Source organism: Seriola lalandi, unplaced genomic scaffold, assembly GCF_002814215.2.
Source record: "Seriola lalandi dorsalis isolate HSWRI2012SDOR001 ecotype SW California unplaced genomic scaffold, Sedor1 jcf7180002054842, whole genome shotgun sequence".
Classification (NCBI taxonomy): Eukaryota; Metazoa; Chordata; class Actinopteri; order Carangiformes; family Carangidae; genus Seriola; species Seriola lalandi.
In genome coordinates, this window is record NW_019525395.1 from 222,782 (window position 1) to 246,426 (window position 23,645).

At 39.7% G+C, this 23,645-nt stretch overlaps 1 protein-coding gene across 1 annotated transcript in view; it reads right to left on the bottom strand.

Moving 5' to 3' along the window:
- The window catches only part of c9orf72 (C9orf72-SMCR8 complex subunit), a 15,065-nt gene extending 7,354 nt beyond the window's left edge, over positions 1–7,711 (bottom strand). The window contains exons 1-8 of the mRNA XM_087179451.1: positions 7,539–7,711; positions 6,233–6,731; positions 4,959–5,054; positions 4,284–4,348; positions 3,251–3,323; positions 2,385–2,501; positions 1,162–1,397; positions 956–1,013 (exon numbers count right to left, since the gene is read on the bottom strand). Of these exons, the coding sequence (XP_087035577.1) occupies positions 956–1,013; positions 1,162–1,397; positions 2,385–2,501; positions 3,251–3,323; positions 4,284–4,348; positions 4,959–5,054; positions 6,233–6,679 (1,092 nt within the window). The 5' untranslated portion in view covers positions 6,680–6,731; positions 7,539–7,711. The remainder of the gene's footprint in view (positions 1–955; positions 1,014–1,161; positions 1,398–2,384; positions 2,502–3,250; positions 3,324–4,283; positions 4,349–4,958; positions 5,055–6,232; positions 6,732–7,538) is intronic.
- Between the last annotated feature and the right edge of the window lie 15,934 nt (positions 7,712–23,645).

A 23,645-nucleotide genomic window follows, 5' to 3' on the forward strand; every position in this document is an offset into this window, starting at 1 on the left:
CCCCCCCTTGTGCTAACCTTGAGAAAGAAACATATTGCTGTTGTTATGAGAAAAACTTGTAACCTCATCTGTGGGAGCACTTTCATTGGACCGGATGATGGGTTGTGACCCTTGAGAATAAATCCTAATGTCTTATATCTATGGGCTCTAATGATTACACAAGTATGTGGCACAAATCAGTGTCTGTTTGAGGACTGCAAACAAAGTATGACTGTGAATCTACAACTTTCAACTTCACAATGCTACACACTGCTGTGAAAAGTCACAGATAACAAGAACCCAAATCCACTTTCACATTAACAGCCCTTAACAAGCAGCAGCTGGTTGAATCCTCACTTAAGAGTTGACAAACTGTAATTATAGAAATGCATATAAAACATAGCAGTTTATAAACAACGTTTTTCTTCAGTATCACTTTGACTAATTTGTCACTTTAAACTCCAAAGAGTTTCCTTTGAGAAGAGACTGGATACATGAGTGTAACCATGAGGGATTAAAGACAGTAACCGCAGCTTTATGTTAGGTCAGTTTTATACTTGTGCACAAAGAAAAAGGTGGTGGTTAATGGTTCAAACAATACTATTTTTTTTAAATTAAAAAATTAATCAGTCTTTATTCTTTGCTCGAAGGTTTTTAAGATAAGAAGGTTTCATAAAGACAGTGTGGTTGTTTTTCCTTTTGTGAACATAGAAGTAACTTTTCTTTGTTGCACTGTGTTGTCATATTTTTCTTCTAAATTACATGAATAATAAATATGACTGTTTTTATTAGGTTTATTATTTTGCTTTTGTTGTTAGGTTATTATTTTATTTTATTCCTGACTATAGTAAATGTATTTCTTTATTTGTTTACTTTCTCTTTTCTTACTTCTTTTGACTTTAGGAGTTTTTTTCTCTCTATATAAACAATAAAAAAAAGTTTTACAAAAAGTAAAGAATTGATGCTATATTCTTACCTCATCTATAAATGACTTCACCAACGTGTCTTTATGCATGACGTCCTGAAATATATTCCTAAAACAAGAAAAAGGCACAGTAGTTATGATATTTAATGTGACAGGAAAAAAATGGAAACAGTGTAGAAAATAAATTGTGTATTCAAAATGTAGAACCATTACTTTCATGTAACACAGAAAATACAAGGGATGAGTGCGTGGCTTACAGGTCAGGCGTGAAGGTTTCATCAGTGTGAATGACTGTGTCTGGGGGTATGTCCTCCTCGCTGTCTGTCTTCCAGAGCGTGCTTAGCTCAGACCGCATATAGCGCCGCTGGTTGTATGTGTGCTCGTGGCACGGCGGCATCTGCTTCACCGTGTTAATGTCGACGTCGATGTGAGTGGTTGGGTATGGTGAGTAGAGCACCTGGCGGAAGGGCAGGACAAAGCTACCTGTGGAGTCCTGGGAATAAAAAAAAAAACACAAGGGGGGGAAGCCCATACTGACAAGCTGCCAACTCCAGGCTAATCTTACCACCTGGTACAATTATTTTTTTATGTGATGTGTGATAGCATGTTCATATTATTCATTTCAATTCATGTCCCAAGAGCAGACAGCACAGAATATACTATGTGTAAATAAGAAGAAAGAACAATAGGAAGAAAAGCAAAAAAGCAAGTACAAACATAGAAATATGACAATGGGTGAACATCAAAGTAGCTTTACAGAAATATCCTACATCCATGTCTTATGTGTGCAACAAAGCGTTAATAAATCATTACACATTTTGCAAACATGGAGCTTCCAATATCCTTTTTGATTGTTTCTCCCTGGGCCAGGCTTTCTTGTTTCACACTGCATTTTACAGGGAAATCTAAAATAAGATCCTGCAGGAGCTCCACAACACAGCTAGTGTGTATCATACTGACTCTCTCTGAATGAAATAACAAGCTCTACCAAGCTTTCTGTTGCTTCTTTTGCTGTTCTCATTCTGCTCATGTCGATGAGCATTGTCCCCTCCCTGCCTCGCAGAGTGGCGGTAAATACTGTGACAACTTCTCTAAAATCTTAAACTTTGCCGACAGTCAGTTCTCTGTTCTGCACTTGACCTCAAGTAATAGTACAAAACTTGTTTTGCCTGTTTAAGCTAAACAGAGAAGAGCAACAAAACCAAACCAGTTTGCACATTGCAGTTGCCTGAGTAAAAATAAAACTCTTCAAGTTTGAACCACATTAAAAAGCTCCATATAACACAATAAACAAGAATCATCTGCAGTGTAGTATTAAGAAATCGCACTGCAACAATTTCAGGTCTAAAAAAGAAATCAGGTCAGAGCAACAGACTGGGCAAGATCAAACAAGCAGACAAAACAAAGAGCAATAACCAGGCTCTTAATGAAATCACATTAATCACATTGTGCTGTACAGTGAGAGGGAACTAGTGGCTACCTTGAGCAGACCCTGAACAAACAGGCCGGTATCGTATTTGAAGGAAGAGTCCGCCTTGCAGAGGCGAGAGCACTTCCTCTCAGCCGAGGTGAGGAAGAGGCAGAGAGTCCGCACAATCTGCAAGAAAACAGATTTGTCAAAGAAACACATTTACACATTAACAAAGATTACATAGATGACATAGACCAATAGATTTCAAGTGAAGGAAAAACAGGTTTGGGAATATTTTGGAACAAACCAAATTACACCTTAAACTCTTTCCCATGATGAGGGTGACATGGGCAGGAAATAAATTGACTTTTGCTGGTTAAGATTTTTAAAAAGGGAATTACTGCACAATCAGGACAAAATTTACTAAAGAAGCCATATTTTCATTATAGACTGTAATCTGGCATCAGGTTTGAGTTGAGTCTAGTTGTTAGATACAGATAAGAGTGTTGATTTAATTGGTGCTAATTTCAGGCCTCAAGCCAATAAAAATACAAATTAAAACTGTGTAGGCTTTTGGTATTCATGGGACAAACTGTTTGTGGCTTCTGTCTACTGTAGGCTGCTGCAAACAGCACATGATGTGCAATATCAGTTTTCTTTCTTGCTTACTGTGCCCAAACTGCGTCTTCTTTTAATTCAGAAATCTGCAACCACCAGCATCTTACATGCTTTTACATTCGACTTCTAAAAGCTGCAACAGTAACTCTGCAGCCAAGCCCAAAGTGACATTCAATACACTGACACAGGCAGTATCAGGCTGGAAAAGTGCATGAAGGCCTCATTAAACTCACAACAACAACACTCATCAAAACATGTTACGTTATGTAGATGATCCAAATTTTGTGTGTGTGCAGCCACTAATATGGCAAATTTACCTTATTGACTTTCTCTGGGTTGCTTCCAACTACTATTGAACAGCCGCAAGTCTGCAGATGAGAGCTGATGGCCCTGAACCAAAGAGACAAAGACATGCAAATTAGAGCCAATTAGCTTCATTAACGTTACTCTTATTATTATTGACAGCTTTTAGGAATAATGATTGAGGCAGTGGAACTGATTAGTCTGAAAAACATTTATGAGTCTAAAGGAGGAATAAAGTTGTTAAGTCGCTCTGGGTAAGTTACATCAGCCTATTCATTCATTCATTAGCTACACCGCTTATCCCCCCAGGGTTGCGAAGGGGGGCTGTAGCTAATCCTAGCTGACACTGGGCGAGGGCAGGGTACATCCTGGACAGGCTGCCAGCCTATCACATGGCTGACACATAGAAACAAAAACAATCATTCACGCTCACATTCACACCTATGGGCAATTTAGAGTCACCAGTTAACCTGCATGTATTTGGATTGTGGGAGGAAGGTGGAGGAAACCCACGCAGGCTCCAAGAGAACATGCAAACTTCACCAGCTGCCTAGCAGGTTCAAACACAGAACCTTCCTGCTGTAACAGTGCCAACCACTGCACCACCTTGCTGCCTAGTAATCCTTAAATTTACCTTTTTACTTAATTTAATGATTTGACTGATCACAAAGAGAGCTATTTTGCCTGATTACTTTGATTACCTCAAATACTATGAGTACAGTACGGCTGTCATTATATTCCTATTAAGAATCTCAGACATCAGCTGTAAATATGCTTTAGATCCAAGTAAATAAATTCCAGTTTGCAGACACTTTGTCATCTCCACAGGATGCTGAACTAATCCTGTTCAGCTCTGAGCTACTGGGAGCTTCATTGCTAAAATGGACTTTCTGGACTCTCAACACTAAACAGCAATTTAGCTTTCATCCTTTCTCTGGAGGAAACTGTGGCTAAGTGGAGAGCCATTACTCATCATTGGAAGGTTGATGTGTGTTAAATGGGCATTGTTCATCATCTGTCTCCATTTGCCTGTACAGGAGTGCTTACTTGTGGAGGAAATCCTCGTGGCAGCTGTCCCCGATGTCATCATCATTTAGAACGGTGTCTTTTATCTGCTCAGCAGGAGTAAAACAAATGAGTCATTTCTAACATTGGTCTCAACAAAAAACAAAAGTGCTGATGGACACATTTGCAGTTATTCCCATGAAAATAAGATGCAAAGAAAAAAAAAAAAAGAGAAAAAGGTGCACCGTCGTGTAGGAAACAGAAAGAAGGATTCTGGGGAGCTTCTTTGTGCTACTATTTTTTGCTGCATTTGCATATCAGACGGGAACAAATCTGTCAAATCACTCTGGGTGGTAATCCAGACAGAGAACCTGGATAATTCAAACCTCTTGGAAATAGAGAGTGAAAGAATAAAACCAGGGGAATTTACCAAAGTTAGAGAGAAAGGTTTTGTTCAGAAATGTGTTTCAAAATGCAACCCAGCTCCTTTCATGTTCCTGCCACCATGATGTCTACATAACACGCTCTTAACACTTCCTTCACTTCAAAAAAGTTAGGTGGTAAGATATATGACGGCCTTTGGACTAAATAGTGAGTGCTAACAATAGCAGTCACCATTATTTTCTTTAATCATAAATTTAAACATTAATCACTAGCATGGTAAGTAGCTAAGGATGAGAATATATATGTGTGGGTGTGAGTGTGTGTGCTACTCACATCTATATCTTCTGGCACACTGTGTGTCTTCATAGACGCCAAGAGCTCCATGATAGGGACAATCTCCAAGCTCAACACTGAGATGATGTTGTAGCCCTGAAGTTGAAGGAAAGAAGAAACAGTGAAGTGAAGCGCTGCACAAATACTGAAGCCAGAGGAGTGAGAGGACCTCTGATGATCTTCTTCATCATTGCTGGATTTCATCTCTCATTTGTGTACCTGGTACTGTATTGTACGCGAGAGATGCCTCATTCCCCAAATAAGGAAAAACAACTGGTAGAAGGGGTAATGTTAGTCACAATGTGTGCTCAAAAAGCAAATTTAATGTCAAAACACTTGTTTATGTTATGTATTATATGTGTATATGTACACTATGCAAAAAAAACAAACAAAAAAAATAAAAACACTTCAGCTCTTAAAAAAATGATCAAACACTCCTAAAACTGTTTGTTAGATAAGGACGGTCAGGGCTTGACTTTGTCTGTACGTTTTAGCACCAATATGCTATAATCGTACTGATGCCTTTAACCAGGTACTGGTATCTATACCAAAACAATCCTTTTGTAGTTACATTAAGAAATATTACATGTTTTTCTACAATACCCATGTTTATTTCACAACAGAAATCCAGCTTCCCAAAGAAGCTGTACAAGAGCTGACATTTCCTCAGCTCCGAAATAGTACTGAGGATGGATACTCAGCACAGTGAGTAGTATTCTCCAGCCATAAGAGCTCTGGCAACCAGGACTATGATATATATCATTTTTCAAAGCAACACAGCTAACAGAGCACCAGACGGGGCAAACAGCAGGTGTATCAGGCATAACAAAAACCTACTAAAATATTTATACAGGCTATGTAAGTCTGACTAGAGGAGCACAATAAAACTAACACCTTGGATGTGATAAACATATGCAAAACATAAATAGGCCTATACAGCAGTGTCTGCAATGTGATGCATTTTGAACTGGTCTGTGTCACATTATTTTGTTTACCTGCCACTAGCTTTCTCTGTAGGAGCGCTCAGACCTAATTAGCTAACTTACTCCTCTGTGTTGGGAGACTGCAACTTTATTATTCTGCCAATATTGTTGCAGTCCCAAATGGATGAAACATAGGTGATATATTACTTAATACCCCCTTTGAAATCAAGTATTTAGGCTACATAAGGTTTTAAAGTACCTCCTATGAGTGTAAAGAGCAATAATTTGTTAATTCTCGTGTGAATACTCAGACTATGTGCAGGAGTGAGAAGTCAAGGGATCGGCAGGTACCTTCTGCATCCAAATGCGCCCTTTGCGGATTACATGTTTCAGCCTCTCCACACAGATGGTGTGCAGAGGCAGGTAGAAGGCCAGCTCTGTCTGAGGTAGGATGATGGACAAGGCACATGTGTTCTTGTCTCCCTTCAGCTCGCCATCAAAGATGAGAGACACAATAATGACGCCCTTTTCTGCCAGGACAAAGAACTTCACATCCACGGCACCACACTCAGCGCTACGCAGAATCTCCCCATTAAGTGTATGATTGGCCAAAAAGGTGACCTCTCCATCACTGAGGAACATAGATTGGTCACCCTTTGGTGCCCAGATGTGGCGCACTCGTGGACCAAGGATGTTGTCCCAGTAGGCGAAGGTGGCAGCCAGCAATGGGCATTCTCCCTCTACTGCTACTTCAGACTTTGCCACGGCAGGTGACTGGGGTGGACAGCCAGAAGACATTGGAGTGATTTGGAAATGTCACTGTCTTCTGTAAGGCTGAGTGATATTCAACCTACATCAACACAGAAAAAACAACTGTTGTGTTTATGGAAGCACTAAATTACATGATTGTCAAAGTAGTTAAGTGTAGATAGGTAAAAGCCATATTCTGGAATAGAATAATAATCAGCTAAAGTAAAGTGAAAATGAAAGTATTTTGAACTTTTAGTCAGCTGATAGCTCTTTAATATTTAATATTTTATCAATTTTCTACAAAATATACATCCATTCGAAACTTACCCAAAAGCCCATGATAAGGCTTGTCGTCATCTGTCAAATTCGGCATATATAATTCATATATTACAATTGTATTACTGTAAAACATTTCTTTTTATATTCACTTATCAAGCTGCTTCCTGAATTGAATTGTTAGGCGTTATATCTGAAGGCTTTAAAGAGCAGGCGTAACAAACACATGTAAATGACGATAAATACAGCTGCTGGATTGACCATATATATTCTGAATTTACCAGGATCCCGTAGTTATTCAGGATTTACAGTTGTCTTGTTACCAGGTATCTAGGTTTGTCAGCAGCGAGCAATGAGACTTTATTTTGACAGCTTATGAATATGGAATTACATATTTTCAATTATATTTTTTATATTTTTCAGTTTTGTAAAGTAAACAAGAATAGAGGCTCGGCTACAGCTTAATGACAGAATCGGTAGGGAGTAGGAAACGATGTAACGTTCATGTTACTGTCAGTCAATATTTTGAAGTAACGGTATCTCAGGGTTTGGGAAACAGGCAAGCTTGCTAACTACGGTTAGCCAAACTAGCAGTGACAGGAAACATTTGAATAACATCGCTATGACTTACTTGTTCGGTCTTTTTTTTTTTGGTGCTGAGTCGCCACACCACAGAGTTTCTAGAGGAAGCGTTTCAAATGCTGCTGTTTAGTCATCATTATGGTGTTTCTGTTACTGGCATGTAACACTTAAACGGTGGTTCGCAAGCTGCAGTTTTTGTTGTCTTCCAGACACTTCCTTGAACGTCAGTCCTACGTCAACAAATGACAGGCGTGCACAGGGCCCTCTAGCGAACGAGACACGGAATTGGACAGTAAGTCAATGATGTCATTTTTATTCCAGGCGGCCACCTGCAGAAAATTAGTTATTTAAATTCATCTAGATGAAGCCTTCCCACACAAATGGTTGTATCCGCAGGCAAAACTTTGTGTTTGCCTTTTAATCTCATAGTTCTGAGGGTACTGTGAGACCTAATTAATGGTACCCCACTGCAATTCTGGAGACCTAATACTGTTTCTCTCTTTTTGATTTTGAAATCATATCACACATCAAGACATCGCCCGAGAGCATCTGACTGCAGACCTCCACCAGGGGAAACTCAAGACAAGTGTTAATGTGATTGAGTTATTTCCTTAAGGATGTATCTGTATATTTTAAACAGTTATCCAGCTATCCAGTGACCCCAGCCCCCCAACCCCTCCATCCCTTCATCCCCCTCCTCACAGAAACTTTGTTACACTGTTTATTTATCTACACTCTTTATACACACTTGAGCTTACACCTAATTCACAATATTATGCCCAATGTTCTCAGCAAGACACTAATGAGACGCCTGACGCTGTTTTCTCTAATGGCTCATCAGCAATTCAGACAGTGAACTGCTCCCGCAAACAGTCAGCCTTAATTATGGAACACAATTACACCTTGCTGGCGAAAATGGTTAACTCAGCTGTGCTACCATGGTGTCCTCAGTCCTGGATAGTTTTTAGATTTTGGCCCACAGCCAGTGTCCATTCTCCTCAGTCAGTCTTTTGCTCCACTTTCTTCTGAGGTCTCTTGTGGCCTGTTGTAATCAAGCGGCTACCTCTCAACCACAAAAATTAGGCCAACACAGAGTGCTAAAAACTGCATTTCCTCGAATGGCCACTTGAGGCTGGCTCCAAAAGCGAGTCAATTGTTATAGATTAAAATATTATAACTTTACAGCAGAAATAAAAATGTTTACTGTCTGGTACAAAAAACTGTTTTAGTCTCTAAAGCTAATTTTGCTCTTCGTGATAACTATTTAGGGGTGATTTTTTTATACAACTAACCTGTTTTTTTTTATTAAGGCTTGAAGTTATGCATGATCAAGGCCGTTGTCACTTTGAGTGATAGGTGGGTACGGTCACAGGTGGCTAGTCGCTAGCTGTCTGCCCAGCATCTAAGCTTATTCAAGTCAATGATGATCTATTGTGGTGATCTGATGTGGTATTGTGGTGTTGGTGCCTTTTGGAGGACTTTTCATGCCAATATTTGACAAATAATATGATTTACTTACTGTGCAGTTAACTGACTAACAGAATGTGAGGAAGTCTGTGCTGCTGCTTTTTGGAGTGGCTGAAATTCTTATTTTATTTATATGCTAACTCTAAATAGCCTAATTATCTTTGCTCACTATACCTGGCTTGTTACCTTAGCTCTTTAACCAGCTAATTAGCCAAATGAAATAGCCTTGGGTTAGCCTTGGAGCAAGCCCAGACGCCCAGCTGTGCTAACAAAGCTAATAGGAGTCCACACATGCCCCACCTTTTTGCCCATTTTTGGATTAGCCAGGAGTTAGATGGAGTCAGGCACTGCCAAGATGGCTACAGCAAAGCAGCCCACTCTGAGCTTTAGAGGCTCACAGAGCCCATGTCCATCTGTACATACTGGTCGTTATCCAGGACTTCAAATCTCATTGGGTAAACTAGTGGTGATGGGGTACAAATACCAAGCAGCTATTTTCTTTCCAACCTTTTCTGTTCATCTTAATCCTTTCATAAACTTCCTTTAGATTATATCATCCCTTTAAAATAACCCAAACATAACACCCGGAAGACTGCAAATTGTCACATGTTAATAAGTCAACTTTAGCAGGCTACAGGATGCAGCCTAATATTTAACAGAAAGACATGAGAGTGGTATCTATCCTTTCCTGTAACTCTCAGCAAGAAAGCTAAGAAGCATTCTTCTCAAAATGTCAATCTCTTCCTATAAAGATTTTCAACCTTAAACTGATATCAAGGCATGTGTTAATGTAGAGACCATACCGTCCTCAAACAGGACTAATTCATATAATTTATATTACACTAGTTATAGTGTAATATATAGAACATATGAAAACTTTCTCAGAATTATACTGACTATTCTTCGACATCATATTCTTTCTATCATATCCTTCTATGTTTCCTTCCTTCTGCCCTTTCTCGGTGCTTGAGGCATTCTTTACCTAACCTTTTCTGTGTCCTGTCAATGTTGTTGCTCCATTGCCAGCCCTTCTCTCAATGATTGACTGTCCATGAGCCCCATGAACATAAGCCACTGAAAGTCCTTTTTGTTTTTTCTATAGAGCTCAGCAACAGCAAACGCGGACAATGTGTGGACGGTCAGCCAGCCAGTCCGCTGAAAAAAAGTTGGCTCCTGCTAAAGTTTTCAAGGTCACTGACTGTCTGTCATCCACTCCAAATTGTGTACCTCCTGGCCAGCCCACTGATGTGACTGCACTCTGAGAACAGCACTGCAGGCTCGCTACTGCATAAGAGGTGAGAGGCTGATCTCAGTCAAGTCTTCCCATATTTTTCTGAGACAAAAAGGGAGAAAATGCTCAACAATTACAGATGACATATTTATAGAGCGATTTTAATGCATTTCTAATATTAATGTGACATGTCATTTGGTTGTTTTTTTTGTTTTTTTCATAATTTATTCTTGGTGACTTGTCTACACATCAAATCAGGTCTTATTAATATGTCTGTAATTATCTCTGCCCTGATAAAGATCCTGCGAACTAGAAAGTGGTCTACAAATTCAACCATAATCATGCCAGATTAAAAGGATTTTAATGTACCTCATCACCTTGCTTTACATAAAAGTGCCTCAAGATTTTTTCCATTCCTGTTATAATTCTTTTCATCTTTAAAATCACCTTAAGGTTCATAGATCATTTGGAGAACAATTACCTCCATTATTTGGGTCAAGAACAAGATAAGAATACATTTTATTTTTTCAGTTTATTTGGGATTAATGCCACTTTATTAGCACTTGCCAGCCACTTACTGTATGTTGGTAACATGATGATAGGGTGGCAAAAATATATTACATGGATTACATTTGCCTTTTCAGGCACTTTGTGGCTGGAAACCACCACAAAGATGCAACCAGACTCTCTAACTACCCACAGTTGGAACAGGCTCAACCAATAACCTATTTACTGGCAGTGTTAGCACAATGTAATGGTATTACTTTCTTGCTTGCAGGTTTTCTTTGCACTGGGACCGAGGCTTGTACAATTATGTATGTCACCCACAATATCCTTGTGTTTCTAAGTACAACTTTTCTTAGAGGTCTGTTACTTCTCAGTGGCTTGAGGTCGTAACTGCAGTATTAAAGTCACAAATGTGGACTCTTTGTCATTATATTAAATGGATGCAAACACAAGAACTCTCTAACTGTATAACAGTGCTGAATAATACATGGTCCACTGCTATTTTGTAGCTTCTCTCTCAACGGCAAACCTTTAGGAGTTAAAGGAATAGTGTGACCACACAAAACTCCCGTAAAACCACAACATCATTTTTACATTTCAGTTTTTGTACAGATGAAACAAATGAGATGTTATATGTTAAATGTTGTCCTTTAAAGATGTAGGCAGATTTTCTGTTTTTAACTGTTAACAAAGCCAGGCTAGCTGTTTCCCCCATTCCCCTTATTTATGCTAGGCTAAGCTAACTGTACAATATCTACATATTTACTGTACAAGCATGTGAGATCTTTTAGTCTAACTCTCAGCAGGAAAACAAAGCAACTGTATTTCCCGAAATGTCAACATGTCCCTTTAACAAATCTGCATTTTGAAAGCTGATGCTAATAATAAATTAATAATAAATTAATTTCTTGCATTAAAGCTACTAATTTCCAATAATCTGATATTTACTGTCTCTGTTTCCATGTACTAACAGTCAAATGACTGTTTACATTATGAATACAACTCTGTAAAACCATGTGTAAACTTTATTATATTGCATGTAAACAGTCATTTGTTTAAATGCAATTAAATAATAAGAGGCAAATAGTTGTGTGATGCATATATGGGCAAAATGACATCAGTCTTACTCTGCTTCCAAACCTGTATCTACAACTATAGTATACGTGGTGTTATCAGCCTTTAGCCACTTTCAACATCCTCCCACGTCCTGTCTTAACTCCTAGATTTACTCTTCGCCTTTTTGATACTACTGTTGTCAACCTTTCAGCCTCTCTGATTTTGTTAAACATGTGCCTTTGTGAATGTAGACTCTGCTCTTTTTTGGCAGCACAAATCTGCTTTCTCTCAGTTGTCATTTCATCCACACGTGTCTTAATGAGTGGGAGGCAAACGTGTCTGCTCTGCCTTTTTGCCATTCACAACCCACTTTGAGGAGTGTGAAAAATTACTGGTCATTTATCTAACCATCAGTAACTCTGGCCCCACATTATGCCACTTTTTTTTTTGTCATGATAATGACTCACTACATGAAACCTTCCATTTCACAGCTTTACACATTATTAGTTGCAAATGCACTGACCTGCATGCTAATGACTATAAGAAGTTTCAGCCTGCAGTACATTTGACCCAGCACTGACCACATACTCCTGCAGTTGATGTAGGTTATACTAAATTAGTGAAAAGTGTGTGGGTTATAAGATGAACAAACTATTGCTTCACTCACCATACACATATTGCGAATGGCTGTCCTGCTGATTGCCTGCAACACTTTGCAACACTAGCAGCATGACTCTTTGGAGATGCAATATCGGTCCATTGGTTTGTGAGTCTTGTTGAAATGATTTTGGTGATCCACTGACTTTTCCCAATTTTACTTTTGAGTGAAATGTTTCAACAAATTAAGGTCAGATTGCTATTAAATTTGATTAATTGATAGATTTAAGAAGTGTACCTCATGTTTAGTGCTAATTTGAAAAATTTACCATGTTAACATGCTAAACTAAAATGTTTACCAAGGTTAAACAGCACACCTGCTAAACAGCATGCTGATGTTAGCATTAGCTCCGATGTGCCTCACAGAGCTGTTAGCCCGTCTGCAGACTTTTAGACTTTAACTGGCATTCTCTTTTTTTCTTTTGACTAAGATACAAAAGCCTTGTTAAAACACTCAATGACATTTCAGGTTAATTGTCATTTATCACTTTAAATTTAATTTAATTACTTTACTGTTCACTGAGGTTTAAGGTAAGAATGTTAATTTTCCAGTCTTGATGATAGTCTAGTCACTTAACAGCATCTCGGTAAGTCATTTCAAATGAATCTGTAATGTGTTTGGCACAGTAAATACCTTATGAATTGCTAATACAATTAATTGGGGATTTTAAGTACAAAGAGCTAAATTGGATGACTGAGCAGTGATCTGTGCTAAAAGCTCTGAGGTTATGGAGTCTGTGACTGTGTCTGTGTATCTGTGGTTCACTTCATTAGTGTCACTGTTTTTGCTTGGGGAGACGTAATTGAGAGTAGTGACAGCACAGCATCTCTTTTCATCTGACATTAGACAGACGGACGGGCTCCTGTTTCCGGCCCAGGCCGGCAGCCTGATGCCTACCGCCAACATCCATTAGGATCGGTTTAGGATCAGTCCATTCCCCACTAACCTACATGGCCACAAGAAATGGGGCAAAACTGCCCTCAGAGCAGCCTCCAGGGCCTCCATGAATCCTTGCTTCCCTCATTCTGCCACACGACTCCAATCTCTTTGTGAAATAACCTCCTGTTTTCCTGGGTTACATCTGAAAATATTGCACGTGTCGGTGGCAAAGTTAGGCATGCTGAGTACAGGCTGTGCTGGGATGAAATATAGGATTGGGTAATATAAAACACTGACATGAATGCACATGGCAGACAGAGTGGGTAGAAGAACAGAAATGATCCTGATGAATCATAGAAGTATGATCACGAAGATCCAAAGCCAGTCACGCTCATGATCACGCTCAGTAAAAGGTTGATCCTGCCAATTCCAATAACTCCTCAATTTTTTAAAAAACTAAGCAAAGTATGGGCAGGCTACTGGGCCATAATAAACCTGGTCCCTTTGTGTGGTTTCAAAGCATTCTCCAGGTTTGAAACAAGGCACAACAACAACGATCTGTGTTGCCATTCAAAAGGGGGAACTTCAAAGAACCTAATTTTCTCTTGCCCAGCTGCACTGTGGCTCGCTGCCACAGGCCAATCATTATAATGAGATAAAAAAAAAAGTACTTTGCAATAGACAGCTAAACAGACTCACACTGTAACCTACTGCACAGAACGTCTCAAACGCCCTTTCAAAGACTGATCATGAGATGTTATGATGATCAATGAGAAGAGCTTTAATAGTTTGTGTACCTGCTTTCTGAGTAGCAATAGTAGTAGCTTTCAATAGGTGCATATTGGTCCAGAGATAGAATAATACAAAATGAAAATTAAGGCACAGTATTAGGAACAATGAAAAGAATCCCAGGTTGCTAAATGTTAATTGTCAGAGACGTGATAAATGCATCTAACAATATCTGATTATTAATTTTTACATGAGACATTAAAAACTTGGTGTTGCTCCTATTAATGTGTTTCACAAACATTTGGAGTGTATCAATACCGATTACCTGGGACGTTCGTATAAATAGCCGCTCAATAGCCCAAGATCATGCCAGGCAGGGTTTGAGAGCAAACTTTAAAAGCCTTTATTCTGCACTGACAATCTGAATAATTAAAACTTTGTGACACATTTCACCTTGAACAAGGTTTCATCAGGGTGACGAGCTATGACGACAGTGTAGGTCGGACCTTCTTTGATTTTCAATGCATCGCTTCAGGTTTGATCAGTTCCCACTTCAAATGCACACAGACGTCATGTACACACCTCTGACTGAAGGGGATTTTCATGGGCTTCCATACTGTCAAACATATTTTTGCGTCTTTGTGTTTTGGCTCTTTTTAATATGAGCATTTGTTGCAGCAGTTCCTGCATTCCTGGCTCCAGTTACTGTCCGGTCCAGCCATGTCGGCTGTGTTTGTGTCGGGATTTCATGCCTCACTTGTGCTCATCATGCTTTATTTGTCATGTCGTGAGCCGTGAGTCCTTTAAATACCTGACTCTGCTGTACCATTTTGCTGTGATTATATCATTTGTTGATACTGGTATTTTCCACTCACCCTCCTGCGCAAATATGCATTTGTATGCTAAGCTAAGTATCGACAGCTAACGTTTGCTTATTCTCTCTGACTGAGCGTGATGATGCATGATGAAAAGGACATGCACATGCTCTTTTCAGATGATTTCAAAGCTGCCATCTCTGGCTGTGCATCCCAAACTCAGCATTAGAAATGAATGAGGATGCAATTACATTTGATCAAAAATTTCCTGGGACATATTCTGTCTTTACAGCCCTGCAGCAACAGCTGCTACAGTAGCTCAGCGTTCAGTATCTAAGCCTCTCCTGCTCATGTGTGGTTTAATGCTTCTTCCCATGGCACACAGAACTCTACAACAAAGTTCTCAAAGTTTTACCCGTCCTTCCCCTGTCTCTGCTTGAGAATCTCTTTTAACACACCTTGCCAAGTCCTTCTTCCAATACACCACCTTTACGAGCAACCTACTATTTTCTGAGGGTGTTTCTTTGTCCCTCGCAGGTTTTCTTAGGTCAAGACCAAAGCCTTGCCAATCCCTTTGAACTTGTTTTCAATTCCCTATGTGTAAGTGCCAGTGGCAAATGGTGGGGCGGCTTTACTCAGAACTCAGGCCCGTGCGCTCCGGCACAGAATTCACTGCAGTTCTGTAGAACTCCTTTGTATGTTTTGATTTGTAGTTTTTAGGCCGTGTATGTCCCATTCTCATGAACGCCTCAGGAAGACCTTGAGGGAATTTCTTCAAATGTTGCGCACACATTCACTTGGACACAAGGATGAACTGATTAGAAATATTGGCCTGGTCAACACAACTCCTCAAGGGAATTCCTTCAAATTTGGCAGAAATGTCCATTTGGGTGAAAGGTCAAGGTCATTGTGACCTCACGAAACAAGTTATTGGCCGCTTGAATGTGATACCTCAAGTCTGCTTTGAGGGAATTTCTACAGAATTAGCACAAACATTCACTTGGACTGAAAGATGAACTGATTAGATATTGGTGGTTCAAGTTCAAGGTCATTGTTACCTCACAAAACATGCTAACATGCCATAACTCAAGGATTTATATGCTAATTATGACACAACTTAACTTAAATGTCTAATAGGATAAAACGATGAAGTGATGAAATTTTACTTTGAAATGGTCAAAGGTCAACTTCACTATGACATCATCGTTTTGCAAAAACACTTCTGGCCTTTATTCAAAGCTGTAACTTTGTGACCATATTTCCTGCAACTTGCCTAGTTGTCTTAGTTCTTTCTGTTATTGATGTGTCTTTCTGTTCCTAATATATAGCATCTTTCTGTTGCCATAGACAACAACACAGTGTGGTCCTATTTCACATGTAGATTTTATATTTTATCAGCCCAAGAATAACGGCCAAGCTTGGATGATTTGATGATTCACAATTTTACATCCAATGCCAAGATTCATTGTGGAGTTTTGGTTGGTTTACCTTTTTATTTGCCTCTTTTCCCATAACCACAATCTTTCCCCCGAGCTTTAATTGGCAGATTTCCTCACACAGCGTCATGGCGTTGCTGACAACATTGCTGGTTTGTGAGTAATGTACAATCTGCTAGAGGTTTCACACCCTGAAATCTGACTGTGCACCGCGCTGCCATGTGGTTTAGATGGGAATTGAAAAACTGCAATTCCATGCAGCTTTTTGCCATTCACACTGATCAGAAGACATCAAAACTAGGACATGTGAAGAAAAAATAAAAAACCTCAGAATTGGGACACTTTGAGCTGCAGTGTGTATGCAGCCTAAATAGCTTTTGAGCAAGCAAACATGCCACATTACATGACCTGACAGCCGGTTAAGGTGAAAACCTACATGATCTACCTAAGGTCATATCAATATATCCTCACCCAGGCCACATGCTTCACTGAAAACAGTTCTGAACAGCTGCCTTCCTCACTGCCTCACCTGACAATCAGATAAAAGGAAATGCTAATTTGGCATCCTGCTCTAACCAAAGCTTCTTTTTTTCAGGCGGCACTTGATGCTATCATGCTAATTGTAAAAGGAATTTCTGTCTTTTGTGTGTGAAAGCTCACAGGGAATATTCAGGCTGCCGCTATGGCCTTTTACAAGATCAAAGTCCCTCCGGTAGGCTTTTATTATTTTCGGTGCAGTTCCCCTTTTACCAAGACAGTGGGGTAAACAATGGAGAGGAAATGTAGTGAATGTATTACAGTCTAGCTTCCCTGCATCTCTCCCCTCATAGATGGAGGATTTCTGAGTCAGTTCTTTAATGTTCAAGAGCTTATACAAGCGAGCAGTGAATGTAAAAGATTCCCCTGCTCAGTGATCTGGCAAAGAAACACCGTGTCATTAGCTTTGTTTTACACCTGTGATTAAATCCTGAACCATCATGTACTGCAGTAAATATATCATACCAGGACTTCAAGTGAATTAAGACACTGGATTGGTGGAGCTCAAGTAGAGACGTTCACTCTCAGGGCCATGCACACCTAAATGAATAATTTCACACATCATAAAGGATCTTCATAAAGAATCTGTCACAACCTCATAGCTACATCAAAGAGCACGAGTCAAAGTAAAACAGAGTCACGGAGCCTGGCAGTGGAATCGGTGTAGAGTGTAGGGGAGGGGAGCTTTGCCACACTACACATACGGGTTTCCGGGCCATCACAAATTGGGATCTTTGACCTGGTGGACGGTCATGCCCAGTGATCCACATTATGGCTGGATGGGGAAAAAAAATGTAATAGTGAGAAATGTATTGTATTGTAGACTATACTTAGAGAAAAATGCAAAAGAAATATCACTCTTATTAGATGAGCTCCACACAGTTATCTGAAAATACATTATTCACTCAGCTTAGTTGTTTAAAATAAAAAACTGTCTGCTGTACTGTTTGACATTAAACTTAAATTTACATTAAATAGCTATAGAAAATACACTAATACTCACTTATATGTGTGGGTGCACATGTCGTGATGGCTCTCAGCTCTCAGTAATATTGCTTATCCTAAATAGAAAGATAGAAAGAATAATTCCAATAGATGCTTTGACACCCGTCATCAGCAATGAAATGAACACGGTGATGAAAACATTGGCAGCGTGCACAGCTCCAAATCCTAAACTAAACACTGTATCGTGTGCACGGTCTTAGCTGACTCAACAAGATAAAGTAAATGCTGGCACTCACAGTTAAATTGTTTTATTACATAATATGTGGAATCAGTGAACAGCTATAAGCTATTATCAGTGCAACTTCATTAGATAAGCTTATTTCCATCAGCTGATCTACTCCTAAATGAACATTATACGTTAACTGTAATAACGTTATCGTTCTGTTATGGTTAATGAATTGTGACCTACAGAAAACATTGTTACAGCCTCTACAGTCCATGGTTACACCTAATAGCTAACTATTGTGTTAATACTCACAAAGACTTAACATAAACCTGTTACCTACCAGTACCTGTTTTTCTTTTTTTTTTATGAAAGAGACCATGTACAGCTTTCAGGATAAATGTTACCATTTCATGCCCCACACCAGATTGTAGCTTCAAGCTAATTCTTATCTGCAGTCCCCAGAGTAGTTAATGTTGTGTTTTGTGTTTTGTGCTGTGTGATTGTGGTTTATGTTTTGTCATTGTGTTTTGTGAGTTGTTGTTTTTTGTTATCTGCCATTGTGTCTTGAGTTGTTGTTGTTGTGATTCCCTATTTGCCGTTGTGTTTTCCTGTTTGCCATCGTGTTTTGTGAGTTCTTGTTGGGATTCCCTCTTTACCATTGCCTTTTGTTATCTGCCGATGTGATTCCCTATTTGTTGTTGTGGTTTTGCACTTCAGGGCCACCGTATCATCCTGTCTTATGAGATCATCTTTCTTCCACAGCCAACTTTACTTCGTTACTTCCTACCTCCAAAAACCTGAGCTGACAGGAACTGACTGATTATACTGTGTATTAACTGTGAGTCATAGAGAGACTAAGAGATAAATGATATGCCGCCTTTAGCTCCCTCCTAACAAATAAACAGGGGGGTATCTGTATTCTGAGGGGTTTAGAGTACTTGGAAGGAATTTACATTATACTATTGAAAACAGCATGAGAGTGAGAAAAACTAATATGAGACTGACTTTATACTTCCATGAAGGAAAATACTATTTACAGAAAATTCAAATGTAAGGCTTAAGTGAATAAACAAGATGTGAAGAATGCAACATTTTCTTTTTATTTTCTTTCTCTCTTTTCTTCTTTTTCCAGCTTGTGCATGTCAAATTAAATTTTCGAGCGAGGAGCGGGTTGCACTCAGGGGACTAAATTTCATATAAAATCCATTCAAGATTTAGTTTATTTACCGTGAACCAGATTTCAATTTATCTCAACTTCCATCCTTGACCTATCTTTTGAAGACAGTGCTCTTTTTCCAAACTTCTCCTGCCTTAGCTGTGTTACCAATCACTTTCACTGCTACATTTCACTTTGTGGTTCCTCCAGACGTCGGTGCTGGTTGATGCACGTCTCACAGAAAACCAAATCGATAAAAAATATTGGAGTTTGGTGCAGTGGCTCTTCCCAGTGCCCTGGGGCTGGCTGATGATGTACAGACAATAATGAAAGGTCAGTCGCTAATCGAGCTTGGCCTGCAGCGATGGCAGGTTCATGCCACCCAGGACCCTAGAAGGCCTTCAGAGAGGGGCTGTAAAAGTGTAATGTTATTGCCTGTTGGTTTTCATGGTGCTGGCACTGTAGTGCTGTAATAGAGGCTGCTGCTCTGTGGCCACACAGTCGCTCTGGAGCCTCCTTTGCATTTACAGTAAATTACTGCAGATTCAGGGGATACATTAATCACTGTTCTCCTCACTCTTTATAAAAGCTACAACAGATTAGATACTCCAGGTATTGATCTATCAGCTCATAAACAAGATAGAGCAAGAAAAGACATTTTGAAACTTATTTCACTGATTGTTCTCAATGCCATTTTGACAAAAATAGGCCCTATATTCACGCCAGAAGTAATCATCCGCTTAATGGTGTAAAACTAAGACAAGTAAAACAGATGGAGCTCCAGTTTTATAATTGTGTTTACAGCTCACGAAGTGGCAGCTTGGCATCTTTCACATAGTTGGAGGTTTCTTCATCTGCGGCATCCACAGATAAATCTCCACAGCACTGAATATCAGAAGGAACAAAGTATCAAGTGTCTCATCGTTATGTGAATAAGATGAAAACATTCACATTGCTTTTATGTGACATTTGACAAAAGAAGTAACACATTATTTATCTTACAGATAAAAAGCTACATTTATAAACAATATAGCTCTTAAATACAAAGATTTTGCTACTGCAGCTTCTTGGTCTGAGCAGCAACTTAGTGGCTAATAGTAGCCTAGCTAATTGTGATTAAATTTTATTAGTCTGTTTGCTCTTTACTTGTGTAAGTGTTAATGTGTGTTCAGACCAAATGGGAAGTTAATGTTTCCACTTATGTCAAGCATAAAAACCTTTCCACCAATTTCACTCAGGTTTTTTTTTATTTTTGTGCAAATTGAAAGTGCACATAAAAACAGGTGGATGTAAATAAAACATACTTTGGAACATTAGTGCAGCTATTTTCTTTTTCAGCGGAAAATTTAATTACGTTTCATGCTGGAGTGCTCTTGCTTTTAAATGCCGACTGTCAGTGATGGTGCAAGCCTCACTCGCCGTCAGCTCCTCCATTTAACCCTGCACCGGTCAAAGTCGAGCACCACTCATCTCATCTCTGTGGAACTGGCCCATTAAAACACAGCTTGTGGCAAGTGTCGGCGAGAGGTGCGGTGTGAAAGATGAGAGCAATAACAGAAAAGAAGCACATCAAATCGCACCAGTAGTCGACCCCTGGGGTGTGGATTGAATTGGTGCGTCGTCCGAAGCTCTGGAAGGAGAAAAGGCTTCAACGTGACGTCACTTTACAGACTTCTCCCCTGAGTTGTATTATGGGAGCTTATGAAGACACCCTTCCCTTGCAGAACGTTACATGTGTATAACAAAAAAAAAAAAAAAAAAAAATTACAGCTGGGTGCCTGGAGGCATGCAGTGTGATTTGTGCTGAGGCCATGGAGAATTATAGTCACATTAGAGATGTCCTCTGGGCTTCACTTGCACGCTCTGTGAACACTAGCCCTGTAGGCAGCTAAGTGTTCGAGCCGGCGTACGCTCAGCAGCACCGCAGTGTTGCGCTTAAAAAAAAAACCCAGAGCAATAAGTCTATTTTGAAGGAGAAAGTACATGGAGACGCATGTCATTTACACATCAGTGTATCTTATCAGTGCACGTCAATTCATTTTTTACTTTTGTACCGAGGTTAGCCAGCCAGCGAGATCAATGATTATAAATGATTAATTTGTGAGTTATGACTCGCTGCCCTGTTTCCTCCCGCAGACACTAAATCACAGAGGGGGAAAAGCAAACCTAGGTGCTGATTAATTCAAACATTAATTCTCCTTACAACAAGCCTCCCAGTCAGCTTTAAATAGGCCCATTGTTCAACTGAAATTCGCTCTCACAAGGCGCAGTCGCCTTTTCATAGTAGTGTTCTTGTCAGTGAGACACCAATTAATTTGGTGCATTCTTGAGGACTGGCCGATGGCAGTAAGTTGCGCACCAATCACACGTATTGCAAGTTTGTTTAAACACGAAGATTTGAGACATGCAGTCTGCGTGGACAACAAATCTGATCACTGCATGTAATCAATTAATTTCAGATCAATTAAAACTCATTTTTGAAAACTGCAACTAACACCTTCTTCTAATTGCATGTGTTGGCCCGAGAAGGATCCTTCCTCCGTTTAGCGCTGGTTGCATGTCAGCCAGCAGTCAAAGTGATGAGGCAGAAGTCAGCGCCTTTACCGGATGAAGAGGTCACGGCCATGCTTAGAGGGTCAGGAGAGCTAATTAGACAGAATGAATGACGGGGACCTGAGGGGCTAAATGCAATTACCAACAGCGTGAAAGGCATAAGTAGAGGAGATAAACCCTTGAGATATCAGCTGATGAAAGTTTAAATTCTTTAACTTTAAGCCCTGAAATACCTGAAGTTAGAATCAAATATATGCAGTGCTGTTACTATACGTGGGTAGAGCTTGGAGATAGCGGGAAGCTCGCCACACAGACAGCTTATTGCTCATTACTACACAGCACACACTTCAGTAAATGTTAATGCATCAGAGGTATTTGCAGGGATGAATATGTCTCCCTTCTGTCAGCGTATTTATTGACAATATGACAACTACAATGACTATGTAAAAATTTGCCTGCCTGCCAAATTAAATGATGAGCTATGAAGCCGCGGTGAACCGGGGTAACAAGGATCACCTGCTCCTAAATATATACATCCCCGTCTCAGCAGTCGCTGCAAGATGATTTGGACTGAGCCTGCAGACGGCAGAATGTCACTTCAAGCACGTCTGGAGAGTGAAGCAGCCTGAATAATCATTATAGCCTGTTCAGCTCTCCCCCCCCCCAAAAAAGAGGAGCAATAAGCAGAAGAAGTGGCGGTGCTGCGTTTTTCATGTTGTCTGTTTGATTGTTTGATCCAGGATTAAAGATGCACGGGAAACCCAGATGGCTGTCTCCGCTTGGTCTGCTTCCAAAGACTGTCACCGTTGGAAACAACTGGGACTCCCTTAATATCTTGGCAGTGTATAGGAAGGATGTCTAGAGGAATTTAAATCTGCAGAAATAAGACCGGGGTAGACACTTAAGCAGTGTCTGAAGGCACAATGGTAACAAGGGCAACAGGGCATAAATGAACCCCTAAAGAAAAATCTCAAAATCAAGAACATTTGCTCATAGTCAGCTTGTCTGGTTTGTGATATAAACCACACTGACATTCAAACAATAAAAAATGACAAAACTTGAATGGATACCATGCTTATCCCACACAAGACTGTTGACAGTGTTGTCTGTTTCTGTGCATGGCTCATTAAATCCAAACTAGAACACTTGCACTGTGTGGGAAAGACACTGGAGAGGTGTAAGAGAGGGGAAGTCTTATGCTACTACAATCTACAGCCATGCTAGTAGCTCTCTGAGGCTGCACCAAGATGGGAAACCACACTGGCTGTGGGTGTGGTATAATAACGTGGCACAGAGCATCGTGTCCTCTTCACTATTAAATATTTCTCACACATTCCCAACAGATAGATCAAGTGGACGACCCACACATTAAAGGATTTGAGGGAAAATCCTCTAACACAGTTAATAATTCATATAAAATGATTAACTAGAGCAGTTATGTTTGCATTAATATTCATGAAAATATATAATCTATTACATGTGATATATTTTGGCAAGAGGTTGGCTTGTTTCGAGCCCTCAGCTTTTTCGTAACTCTTGTTTTTACATTAGAAAATTAAAGCATTGTTTGATTCACTGTTTATCATGACTAAATAAAAGGATATGATGAAAGAATAAAGAAATGCTTCAGGATGGCAAACAAGCTTTGGCCTAATGTGCTTTTTTATCTTTTCTGTGCGGAGAATTACAGCTCAAGTAGACAAGCTAGCAAGGCTAGCGAAAACTAGTATACAGATAGCTGTGGCTGTATCCGCTGACCACATGACCCTCACATTGCAGGTCATAGGGACATGCTTTGAGCTGAATGCTAATGTCAGCATGTTAACGTACTTGCAGTGCTAATATATATATATATATATATATATATATAATGTTTACCATGTTCATAGTGTTAGTTTTTGTGTGTTAGCATGCTAAGATTAGCTAATTAGCACTAGGCACAAAGTACAGTTGAGGCTGAC